The sequence below is a fragment of the Epinephelus lanceolatus genome, chromosome 17 (assembly GCF_041903045.1).
Source record: "Epinephelus lanceolatus isolate andai-2023 chromosome 17, ASM4190304v1, whole genome shotgun sequence".
NCBI lineage: Eukaryota > Metazoa > Chordata > Actinopteri > Perciformes > Serranidae > Epinephelus > Epinephelus lanceolatus.
The window spans coordinates 16,266,855-16,279,385 of NC_135750.1; the positions used below are offsets into that span (position 1 = coordinate 16,266,855).

Sequence of the window (12,531 nt, forward strand, 5' to 3'; positions counted from 1 at the left end):
ACAAATTGAATAACATTACAATTTTGGCTATTGTGGGATTTTTGCCCAGTGACTCCATAGAGAAAACAAACTGCCTACCCTAGCTTAAATCTGTCAGTCAATTTCTCAGTGAATTGTTTGGTCCATAAAAACGTCAGGGTGACCTGGAGCAGTAAGCGTTTGGCATTTTCACCTGAAAATGACTTAATTCGTTGTAAAAATTATGGACGGATTTATTTTCTTTTGAGTGTGTAATCATCACATCTCTAGGCAAGACAACATGCACTTCGTTTCTGGCTATTGGGAGCTGCTTTTCCCTGTAACCAATGCGAAGAGAAAGAGAACAAGACTTTTTGAAAGAACGCAAAACTGAGCCAAATAGAAAACAGGCTAGTTTTAATTCACTTTCCTTTTTGTTTATCTGTAGTTGGCAGAAGAGGTAGAAAATTTCTGTGCTCATTACAATCGATTTAAGGGTTTCTTAAATAATCATGTAGCCTCTCCTCGGTGATGCCAAATCTTAGATTGTGTGCAGCAAAGTCAGGTCCACAGACGAAGGCTCTTATGGGTTGCTCTAGACTCAAAAATCAACATTTCCTTGCAGCTTGAATAATATCCAGCAACTGTTCTATTTTAGAAAGGAGCCGTCGTTAACTTAAGTGTTCTCATCTAGTATTTTTATGTTCAAGCCACTAAAGGGTGCCAGTGAGAAGGCAGTGGGGAAGGCTTTAGGAGGAAGACAGTTAATAGCTGGATGAATCACCTCCGCACTAGTCTGTATTGGTTAGAAACTTGCATTTATGGAAAACAGGCAGGCTAACCCTGTCCACTTAAATGTGAATGGTGTGCCAGGGTAACATTTTGGTAACTGCAAATAAGTATTTATTATCCAGCTTTGGAGAAAAAGTGGTTTTACTGCACTACAGAAATATAGTTACGTGTGTGAGTGTGCGTGTGTGTGTGTGTGTGTGTGTGTGTGTGTGTGTGTGTGTATACTGCACGTGGATGTGTGTGTCTCACCTGGCCGACACATTTGTGGTGAAGGAGACGCAATCAGTTACAAAGGACAGTGGTGTGGTCCCTGTGATGTCCTCCCACTGGGCAGGAGACGTCCCTCCTGCATGAAACAAGGGCCAAAAGATGAGCTCACTGCTGTTCCAACCTTGCCAGTCTTTCAGCTTCTGTAGTCCTCATCCTTTTATCTTCTCGGCTCTTCATCTTCCCTCTATCGATCCGTGGCTTTTGACATCAAAGTGGACCTGATGCACCTGCGGCTATTCAATTTATACTGCCTGCGAGTTACTAACTCTGTTTTATGTATAATGAATGGATGAACAACTATGTGTTGTGCCATGAATCGCATTTGTTGGCATCTAAGGATACCATGACTGTCAAACTGCTAGTATTAAATAACTCAAAGCGAGGTCTGCAGGAGGATTTTGGAAAAAGGTACTGCAACAGTGTTGTCATGCTCTAGTTATCTACAGGTCTACTTGCCTGTGATGCTGCAGAGCAGACGCAGGCAGGGTGCAGAGTCGCCTCGGTGGCCGCTGGGATGGCCTTCTGCCGATCGAGGTGGGACAGGGATTGTCATGGTGATCGGCTTATGGAACTTCCTCCTCCTGGGCTCAACGGTGACGATGGGACTGAACGTCGCTCTGTTCCCAAGGACCGCCCTCACCATGTCATCTGGCACAGGCTGGGCCTGGACAGAAACACAGAGGAGACAGAGAGAAAGTTTGTTGATAAAAGTCTGAGAAATGTTTTATCAAACTTTCCCTGAACTTTCTATGAAATTAAAGAGTCCAGGCGTGTGAGGCGGAATCAAATATTCAACCAGAAATAGGTCAGGTATAAATAAAATAATAGGCCAGTGTACAGTATTTGCAACCAAAAAGCTGAGTCATGCAACAGATTGAATTTGAGCTGATCCAAGGAGTCCCGCTGTACCTGCAGGCCGACACGAATCCTCTTGGTGAGCGCCCCTTGTGGGAACGAGGCCTGGACCATGGGCACGGTGCTGCTGGACAGCATGCCTCCGTCAGGGCCCATGTGGTTAGACTCCTGCTTGATCCGTGACACCACGGCAAAATACTGAGGAAAATCGCTGGTGACGATGCGGCAGATGCGCTTCTTCTCCAACTCGGCAGGACTGTCCAGCTCTGTGACAGAAAATATTACACTCATGAATGGGATTTTAAGCAACATCAAATGGTTACTAAATACAAATTCTGACTTTATAAATGCATTTAAATGTTAGGTACTATTAAGGTCTGACAGTTTGGTCAGTGTCATTACAAAAAAAAGACACTAAATAGGCTAAACAGACTGAAAACATGCTGCTGGAGTGAAAATATGATATCTAGGTCACCAGCTGACATATAGCTCTGGGTCGTGTAGTGTAAGTCTTTCTAAGTGCGTCAGTTCACCTTCATCCACTCACTGCAGACAAAACGTGTCTCTGTACTAACTATCTTTGGTAAATGACACTGAATAACCTTTCTTTTACCTTCATCCATTCCACTGAGCAGCTCGAGGAGGTCTTCAGGTCTGGCGTCAGACTGGTGCTCCTTCCACGTGTCGCCATTGTCACTCCTCAACACAATCAACTCCCTCTCTTTCCCTCGCATGGACCCAAAGTGAGGGATCTCTACTATCACAGGACTGGAAGAGAAAGTCAAACTTAGTCTGAAGAAATATGTAAATGGAAAAAAAATCTATAAATTAAGTGTTTAAAAAAAAGAAAGAAAGTCCTACCCGAGGAACTGCGCGCCAGCTGGTCCGACCTCCACCAGCCGGCTGACCAGCCCCTCTCCCTCCACCATGGGTGGGGGGTAAGCTAGCTTGTGCCTTTTGGCCAGGCGACACGTGATGCGTGTGGGCGCTGTGCACTTCCTGGGGGGGATGATGATGCGCATGCCATTGTGGCGGCTTCCTCTCATGGAACCACCGCGGGCATCCACCATGAAGCTGACCAAGAACCTGCGAGGTGCAAAACAACAGTGTTAGAGGTGGAACAGACACGGACAGAGAGAAAGATAGACAGAAGCCACCATGGACACAAGTGAGGAGGACGATTCCCATGCTGTGATCACCGTACACCCAAACAAAGAAAGGAAAAGAGAGGAAATAACAAAAAATAGAGATAAGAGTAAAAGACAGTACGATAGAAAGAAGAAAATAAAAGATGCTTTGAGGTCTGAAAGTTGGCAGTTCTCACCTTCACACGCCTCAATTTAGAACATTAAACACTGTCTGAAACTAAACAGGGTGCTGATGACAGTTGCAGAAAGTTTAGTTTCCCCTCCTGAGGCTGAAGGTGAGACTGTTGCCAAAGTTTCAGTTCCTCTAAAGCAGCATTCAGTGATCAAATATTAAACACCTGCACAGATGTTTCACCGAGATAGGGTTAATGTGATTAATATGTGGTATGTCCCATTCTTCAAGTTAAGAGCACATTTTGGCATCCCATTAATAACATCAGTGGCACGGATAAAGAGTGAGGATGGAAAATAGGCTTGGGCGGCATCTGTTTCATAACTTTATACCTGCCTGACATTTCAACGGGGTAAATGGTATATGGCAGTATTTGTGTTAAAAAAAAACAAAACAAAAAAAAAAAAACTTCTCTATCTAGCACTGCTGGCTGGCTTTAGTCCTGTAACATTATCCCCACCACTCGCAATTGACCTTTCACTAAGCCCCGCCCCTTTGCAATGGTCTGTCAAGTTGTCAGAGCTAACATGGAGCCCACACTGTAACTAACTGCACTCCCTGAAGAAATATTATCATATTTTTGGAGAAATGAAACAGTGATTCCAGAGAGAAGCAGACAGAGGGGTCTACAGTCTGTGTTTGAAGGATATATCCAGGATGTCAAACTGACTCAGCAGCAACAACAGGTTAAAAAGACAAAGATAGTTAGAAGCTAAAGCCGAACTATAGGCTACAGATCACAGTGTAAAAGTCAACCATCACATCACTGCTGATCGCCACAGAAGACAATCAATATAAAGGGAAACTTTGCTGATATTGAACCAGCTGTGTGGCATCACAGCGTGTGCAGACGAACAGTGTTTGGCTTCGCCCCTGTGCTACTGCCAGCACCCCGACCTCTGGATGGGCAGGTAGCTCTGGGCAAAGCAAAACGCTGCTCATCTGCTCACAATGTGATGACACACAGCTGGTTGAACATCAGCAAAGTTATCCTGCTTCCCTTCACTGGTTCCTGTACAGCAGGGTCGGTCTTTGTTTCACTGTTATAATCATTAAAAAGCAAAAGCAGCATGTGTATACATTCAGTAGGCTATATCTTCAGTAGCTAGCTAGCTAACCCTACACTTTTCAGGGTTTGATTTTGGTTTTGGAACAGGGAAGAAAGGTATATAGCTCCAAATCCACAAAACCAGCCTGAAAATGAAGGAAATCTGAAACGTTTGCATTAGAGTCAATGGAGCACAGCTGTGTTGTTGTCGGACCCAGATGCTACGTTATAACTGGCCATTCTGTATCCGGGGTCGAGACTTAGCGAAGGGTCCATCCACTGAGTTAGATGTTAACACGCTGTTTTTACACACTGTTTATCCCCGCTTTTCTATCTATGACTGCTGGCTGGCTTTAGTCCTGCAACATTATCCCCACCACTCGCAGTCGCTATCTTATCAGCTCTGCTGCCTGTCCCACCAGTAGAGACTGACCTCTGGTGGTGCGTGCTGTGCACTACATACAATTATCATCTCAACACAGCATCTCTGTATCAGTTTAATAGAAAGAGGAGTGCTTATATCTTTGATGGTATTGAAAAAAATACCCTGGTATACGGTAATACCTTGATGCTGCCCAAGCCTAATGGAAAACTGTATGAGCTGTGTATATGTAAAGCCAAACATGGCTCTTCTTTTTACTACGGTGTTGTGTTATGTACTGTGTTGTTGCTTTTTCTACACTGTATGTTGGAAGTTAGCAGAATCCCTGTAAGGTTTCGAGAAAGATTCATTTTTAATGTGCACTGTGAGAGACAGAGAGACGGCACATCAATGAAGAGACTCCCAAACACGTTGACTACACACTTCTAATATCTAAGGCAGTGCAAATGAAACACCAGACACACACGGATGAGACGAGCACAGAGTGGAGGAGTGGGGGGAGAGGAGGCTAGGAGAGAGTGATGAGGTCAGAGGGAGACAGAGATGGAGGAGTGAGTGACATCACTGCGGCATCATGGATGAAAGCAGCGAACTCAGTCATCACCTGGAGTCATACTGAGGGAGCGGGGAGGAGAGGCTGCAAAATAAACACATGGAGGCAATGCAGGAGGCAAACCCCCAGAACCTAGTTTTAGTATCAAGGTTTCACAATCACGGTTGGGATCTGTAATGACGGCTGGTGGTGAAAGAAAGATTTAAAACTACACGGGTGGAAAACCAAAGGGAAACAAGGGACAAAATGACAACAAACAAAATAATATATGAATAGAAAGACAAACGCACAAGGCGTAATTATGATTCAACCAAAACTGGACATGACAGATCCCTGAGCAAAGAAAATAAGCATGAACTTCTGTGCAAAGACAGCGCCTTTCATCGAGAGCATTTACATTTTACTACGCCATATATTCAAAGTATGCAATGAGAGCAAACCCTTATCACTTTATCCAAATGAAACACACGAGCCACGGTGCCATGAGCTCACACAGAGCCTGCACTTTGTTTCTGCGATGACAGAAATAGAGCTGATGTCAGTGAACATGAAGGCGACGTCTGGACCATGTCTCTAGACTTATGGTATGACATGAGAGCTTTAGAGGATGGACTGTGTCTTTTGTTGCTGTAATGTGTACAGTAGCAGCACTGCAGACATCCCACAGCCCTGCATCATGTCTGCACCAGTGCTGCAGGGTTTGCTGAATATCGACTCTTAGGAGGGAGAACAAAAGACAACAGTTGTGTGCAGCAAGCACAGAAAATGTGTAATTTATGCAGGAGGTGTGTGCAGCTTATGTTTTAGCTTTTGTATTTAGTGTATGCTGGTGAACTTATCCTATGAGATGGTGTAGCTGTTCTTACCCAGAGTGGATGGGGCTGGAGACAGTGTTGTGGCTGTGGTCCATGGTGTCCGGAGTCCAGCTGTAGCGCCGCATACACTCCGAGCTGTAGTCTCTGGTCACAGCCAGGTGCTGAGAGAGGAGGATCCAATGACAGAGGTGAGGAGAGCAGAGATAAGACAGAGAAAGAGAAGGTTATAGAGTGAGGGAGAGGAGGAAAGAGATTGAGGTGAATAAAGTGGAACGAGGAGAGAGACGAGCAAGGCAGATGAAAAGGAAAAAAGTCGAGACAGATGAGAGAGACAAAAAAGTGAATGAAAGGAAAGAGAGAGCTAAATATAAATCCTTCTACGGACACAACAGCTGACAGACATGACCCTCCCTTCTTTTTTATGGTGTGAAGTCATGTGGTGACATCATTTACAGCTTCTTAGCTCATATCTAGGGCTGCAACTAACAATTATTTGCATTGTTGGTTAATTTATTTATTATTTTCTTGATTAATCGATTAGTTGCTTGCTCTAAAAAATGTCAGAAAATTGTGAAAAATGCCAATCAGTGTTTCCCAAAACCCAGAATTACATTGACAATTAAATTTATCCTCCTCTTGTGCAAGGCTTAGTCTCATTCACTTCAAAGTTCTTCACAGGATCAATTTTAGCAAAGTTAGATTATCGAAGATGTATCTATCCAAACCTCAGGCACCAGAAACTTGACTCATGTTCTGGTCATGCCCTCTTTTTTGATGTTATATCAAAGATACTGGACTCATCGCCTCAGCGTGCCATCTTTGGTATCCTTGGGGAGGGTGTTAGAATAACTGCTAAACAAAGAACTGTAATTTCTTTTGCCTGTTTACGAGCTTGCCGTTGAAGCCCCCTCTTTCGGAAAAATTGCTCACCCCTCACAAATATGTAGGCTGCGGGATTTAATGTCACTTCTGAAACTGGAAAAGATCCAATTTTGTGATCAAAAGATCAAATCTGTGGCTCGGCTGAGAAGTTTTACAAACACATGCAGCCTCTTATCTCCCACTTCGACCTCAAAGTATGATCGGAGAAAGGTTAAGTGTTGATTTTTTTGAGTGCATTTATTGTGTCGACAACTATGTGTGGAGATGTAACAGTGTGGGTACATATATTTTAGATTGTGATATTATAGGCTGCAGACAAGGTTAGGTTAGCGTGTTGATCTTAAGTATTACCTGATGTTTAGCTGATTTTTATTTTATTAATATTATGTATTTTTTCATTTATTTCTTTATCTATCTATTTTAAATTAGTTGCACATTCACTTTGTGTCTATGTATGTTATACAATCATTTTTATTTATTTATTCATTTATCATTACTTTGCTCTGTTGAGCTGGGAGGGGATTGTTGGGGGGTAAAAGGGTTAATATTTCAGTTTAAAATGAAAAACACGCCACTGTGCCACTGTATTATCAAATACGCTAATTGCTGAATAAAATCTGGTTACAAAAATTATTCAAATTAGTAGGTGATTTATTTAATGGTTGACAACTAATGGATTAATCGTTGCAGTTCTACTCATATTTTGACAAAATTTGTCACCACTATCTACAGTCTCATCACAATCGGGACAAAAAGTTGAAAAAAAAAAGCTCTACACTGAAATGTACAAAACTGGTGAGGCAATCATGATGCTTGAAAAACCAGAAACCAAAAACCAGCCTTAATAATTATGTATGTAAACAGCAAATCATGGGAACTGGTGTGCACTGAGAGTAGCATGGGAACGACCATTCACCAGACACAGACCCGCACTAATGAGTGAGATGAGAATGGCACGGACCCAAAACAAACAAATACACAAAACTCAAGACAGAGTGATGACAGACGAACCACAGCGACTGGAAAATAACAGAACTTGACGAATGAGTCAGACATCCATGAACTCTTTATACCTTATTGAGCGGGTCAACCAAGTAGGAAATGTCTTTACAGACACTCTGAAGCTTGGGGGAGAAGAGAGACAGTTCAGAAGTCACACGGAGGGCAACTGTGCGATCTAGACATGTGAGTTTACGGTGCTTTGTTTCACTAAAGGATTCGATTTCCATCAGAGAAAACATGATCCTATCTTTGTGAAGATGAGACGGCCCTACGATTTAGGTATTAAACTCAAACAAACCCTGAATAACTGAAACTTCGACCATATGGAGCAGATTATAGTGTGATGGCACTGAGATGGACCACCGCTGAGGAAAAACAAGATTTAAACCTCATGTATATTTTCATTTTGATAGAATACCAATTTAATAGGAAGCTCTTCGGACGTCTGAAACATTTGCTTATTTCGTAAAAGAATTAAGTTGGCGTGAGTGCATATTTTCGGCCAAGCACAGTTTGAGATCTCGGGCAATGTTGCCACTGAACTTATAGGTTATATTACTAATACTGTTTATAATAAGAGCTTACAATTTCTGCTTTTGCTCCTGCCCACCAAAACAAGCGTTGGACAGGCTAGACGAGCTCTGCAGAGCACTGCGTTTTTTCTGTGGGAAAGCAAAGGGGGCGGGGGGCGGAGGAGGCCTCTCAAAGCCCTTAGGTTTGAATAAACTCTTCGTCAAGGTGCTATACACTCTCCCTCAGCACTTTGGCAAAAGAAAGCACGGCATCAACACTGCTTCTGTTATGACCTTTGTGCAAGACAAGGAAAGCTACCCTGCTCCCTGCCTCAAGTCTACCCAGCCTGGGTTTATTCACCAGGCCCCTGACAGAAAGACGGTGTAAGAGAAAATAAGGGAGAAGAGACATCAAAGTGAGGTATGTGGTCAGGTATAGAGGGGGTATACTGGGAGAAAAAGGGGCATCAAAGACAAGAAACAGATCTTACCGTGTCCTTCGTGGGCGCCAGAATCTCCTCGATCATCATACTGTCTCGTGCGAAGGAGCTCCGGTTGAGAGTGTTGGACCTATCCGAACTGAAGGAGCGGAGGCTACATGTTACCACACAACGTGGCGCCGTGGGCAACAACAAGTGACGAGCAGGGGAACACGACATAAAACAAAAAGCAAGGAATCCATTATTACATGCAACCTCCAGGGAACTTGTTTTTTTTTTTTAACTGACTGGACGGAGAGAGTCCAAAAGCTAAAAGTGGAAGATAGAGACAGAGAGGCTGAGGAGCCCGCAGTTGAACGAGGAAAAGATACTGCAGCAGGTTATTCAGAGATGGAAATGTGAGTGAGGTCAGTGTGTTTGCATTAAGAGATAGAGGGAAAGAGGAACAGGCTGAAAGAAGACACAGACGGCTGCTGCGATCGTCTCTATATGAGAGTGTGTATCACGGACATGGATGTAACTGCGAGTGTCTAAATGATGAGACATGAGAGATTAGTGGAGTGTACGTGTATGCGCCTGGCTGACAAGTTTCTGTGCAGTCAAGTAAAAAGAAATTTAAGTGTTTCAAACAGTTAAATCCGTCTCAAGCTAGAAGAGTGACATTGCTTTATTCTAAGATTAGCAGCTGACCTAGACCTGTTTCTGAGCAGCAAAATACAAAAGGGAAGCTGTTTTATGGCCGTGTGTGTGGTGACGTGTGCCTATTTTTGCAGCCTCTCAGGCTCGATGCGGCGCTGTAGACTCCTTTCAGGTTGTTTTTTTGTCTTTGCTACAGGGATTTGATCGGCGCAGAGGAGACGAAATGTCTGTGTGAGTGTGCAGTCATTTAAATTTTGCGCACTTGTAAAGACATATATGACGGGAGTTGAAGGGGCTCGAAAAAATGACACAATCCCTGGATTACACTGACAACTCTGTGCCTTATTTTTTTCCAAGTGCATACTGTACATGTGTACTGATGTGTCCTGTGTGAGTGCGGAGGGGGGAGAACGGGTGAGCTGGGGGGGAGAAAATGCAGAGCTCAGCGTGTTTGAGTGGGCACCCTATTCAGCACAGAGAGAAGCCCTTTATTCAGCACAGCCTGCCTACCCCACCATCGAAGTTACCAAGCAACTCTGTACGGCCTGAATGGACTCGCTGGCATGGCAGCACCGCGGCGCGCTACACCCCCATCCCCCCCATGCTCTCAACCGGACCCTGTTTGTTCTTCACAGCTTCCTCCTCTTTCTCATTCTGTCCATCCTCCCCTCTCCGCCCTAAACACCCATGCTCTTCCATTTCCTTCAGTGTTTCCTCCCTTCTCACTCATTATCTCGGGTGTCCTCTTTATTGTCTGTCTATTTCTGCACGTCATGCCACCTACCAGCACTTCATCTTAATAATGCTGCCCCATCATCTCTTCCTGTCTCTGCTATCTCTATTTCAGAGTCGTGCTGCTATCTTGCTGCTTTCCTCAAACCCCATCCTTCTCCGTCGCCTTCCTTCCTCTCCCCACACCCATTCACGTTACTGTTGATCAATCAGTCTGCCTTGCTGTAAACTCCACTTCTCATTTTCCAAATGACTTGTTTTCTATCTGTGTGGCATCTCCATGTATACTAATGGACCTGTGTTTTGACGAAGGCATCTGTGCGGACTCAAAGAGACAATTGTTTGAGGCATTGTGAGTGTCTGTGCGTGAATGCATCTGTGTATGCGAGTGCTTGTCCTCGATGATGTCTAAATGCTGGGCTAAAATTCCAGAGAGATCTTCAGCCGTAAGGTTTCCATCTCTGCAAACCATGGATTTAACATCCAGAAAGATCCTGAAGAAATCTCCAATTACTGATATGTAAATTGAGGGGACAAAAAGGGGCGGATAATTAATAAACTGATGTGTTTGATCCCTGGAAGTTACACTCTGTGGCACCACAAAAATATAAATAAAGTGCCACTTAAGGACGTGCCACATCAAGTTACAGGATTAGTCCACACAACTTAAACTGAAGAAAAGTGTGGCTTTTATTTTATCATTTCCAGCAAGATTGCCTCTTTTCCACACCTGTATAAAAAAAACATTTATTTGGTGGATGTGATGATGTAGTGAAGACGGATGAGAAAATATGGTGAATGAAGCGACGATCTCAAATACAACAGCGACAAAGTGACACATCTGTTACCACAAACAGAAGAACAGCAACACTGGATGACATCAATGTACGATGGATGACTTACGGTTTGGGTTAGCGGTTTTACAGGTGTAGGGTCGGGGTTAAACAGTAATTTGGGGGGTGGGGGGGACACCATTCACAGCTAATGTTGCCTACTACTACTATGACTACAACTACTCTTTTCTTACCTGAGTCTAGGGCTAGAATGAGGGACACGGTGCAGGAAAACAAGGAAAAGAACAAAATAGAAGAGTGAAAAGCAAAGCATTTTGAAGACATTCAAGCATGATGTGGCTTTCTTTTTTTCCCCTCCATATGACATTGATGCTGTGCGTGGTTGTACACTACGACTTAGGCACAAGCTCTTTTAGTTGTTGTTTTTTTTTTTGCGTGTGTGTGTGTTTGTGTGTGTGCAGCCCAGTCAAAAAGCAAACCATGCAATGTCGATGTCATAAACAGAAAGGTAAGGAAAAGTAAAGAACTTGCTCAGCATCATACATTCATTGATCAATAAATCACAGCATTACATTCACATCCCTTCAAAGAGACACTGCAACAATTTCAAATCTATTTCAGCTTCTACTTCACATGCAATAACAGAAAAGCAGCAGATTTAGTACTTGTAGCTATAATTGTAGCAGATTGGAGACATTAAAAACGAATCTGTCGCACACTTTTTATTCTAGGCATACTAATAAACTGTTAACACTAGTAAACAAACAGCAGTTTGAGCTTCAAACCCTCAAACGTGGTCACCAGTCTCTTTTAATTATTATGATTTGATATTTTAAAGGAACATTTTGCCCACAAAATGTTTATTTATACATCAATAACTCACTCCATGTTACAGTGAATTCAGACATGTTTTTCTTGCACGCCTTTTCAGTGAACGAAGAATCCAAAAACTGAAAAAAATCTGGAGTAAATTGCTGTAAAAGGGGGTTATATCAAAACTTCTGTTTACAAACTCTCACACAACTTGTGCAGCATAATTCAAGTCTTGTTTATCCAGTCGTCAGCTCAGTACTTCCCAAACAGGCATTTTTCACTAAAACATTATATCCGTATAAACATTCTCAAGCACAGACGAATTCAGCGTCTGGCCAAAAACTAAACTAAACTATGCTCAATGGAACGCTTGAGCAGAGTTCAAACATGTTTTAGCTCATGCATGCTGCTCAAGTGGATAAGTGTTTTTAAAGTGTAAGGTTTTAGCGGAAAATACATGAGCTCGTGAAGTACTGAGCATGCGACTTGATAAATGACACTTGGTTTGTACAGCATGAGTTGTGTGAGAGTTTGTAAACAGATGTTCTGATGTAGTTTTGCTGGTGTTAAACCTGGCCCCCTATGACTTCAATTCATGAGTAATTATCTCTGTTTTTTGATTCTTCATTCATCATGGAAGCATAAGAGAAAAACAAAGTTTTCTTCACATATTCAATGTAACACAGGATGAGTAGCTGACACACACAAAAAATTATTTTGTGGG

General features: G+C 43.0%; 1 protein-coding gene across 50 annotated transcripts in view; it reads right to left on the bottom strand.

The window, feature by feature from the left end:
* The window catches only part of LOC117247896 (ankyrin-3-like), a 172,376-nt gene that overhangs the window by 29,514 nt on the left and 130,331 nt on the right, over positions 1-12,531 (bottom strand). For 13 of the 50 annotated variants that reach the window (XM_078160761.1, XM_033612545.2, XM_033612531.2 and 10 more), the window contains 7 exons: positions 8,881-8,983; positions 6,045-6,154; positions 2,737-2,961; positions 2,489-2,643; positions 1,930-2,141; positions 1,477-1,684; positions 1,000-1,096 (listed from right to left, as the gene is read on the bottom strand). In XM_078160761.1, the coding sequence (XP_078016887.1) occupies positions 1,000-1,096; positions 1,477-1,684; positions 1,930-2,141; positions 2,489-2,643; positions 2,737-2,961; positions 6,045-6,154; positions 8,881-8,983 (1,110 nt within the window). Of the gene's footprint in view, positions 1-999; positions 1,097-1,476; positions 1,685-1,929; positions 2,142-2,488; positions 2,644-2,736; positions 2,962-5,229; positions 5,263-6,044; positions 6,155-7,948; positions 8,000-8,880; positions 8,984-11,227; positions 11,240-12,531 lie in introns of all 50 variants that reach the window. The other 37 variants (XM_078160769.1, XM_078160767.1, XM_078160756.1 and 34 more) reach the window with 10 other exon arrangements.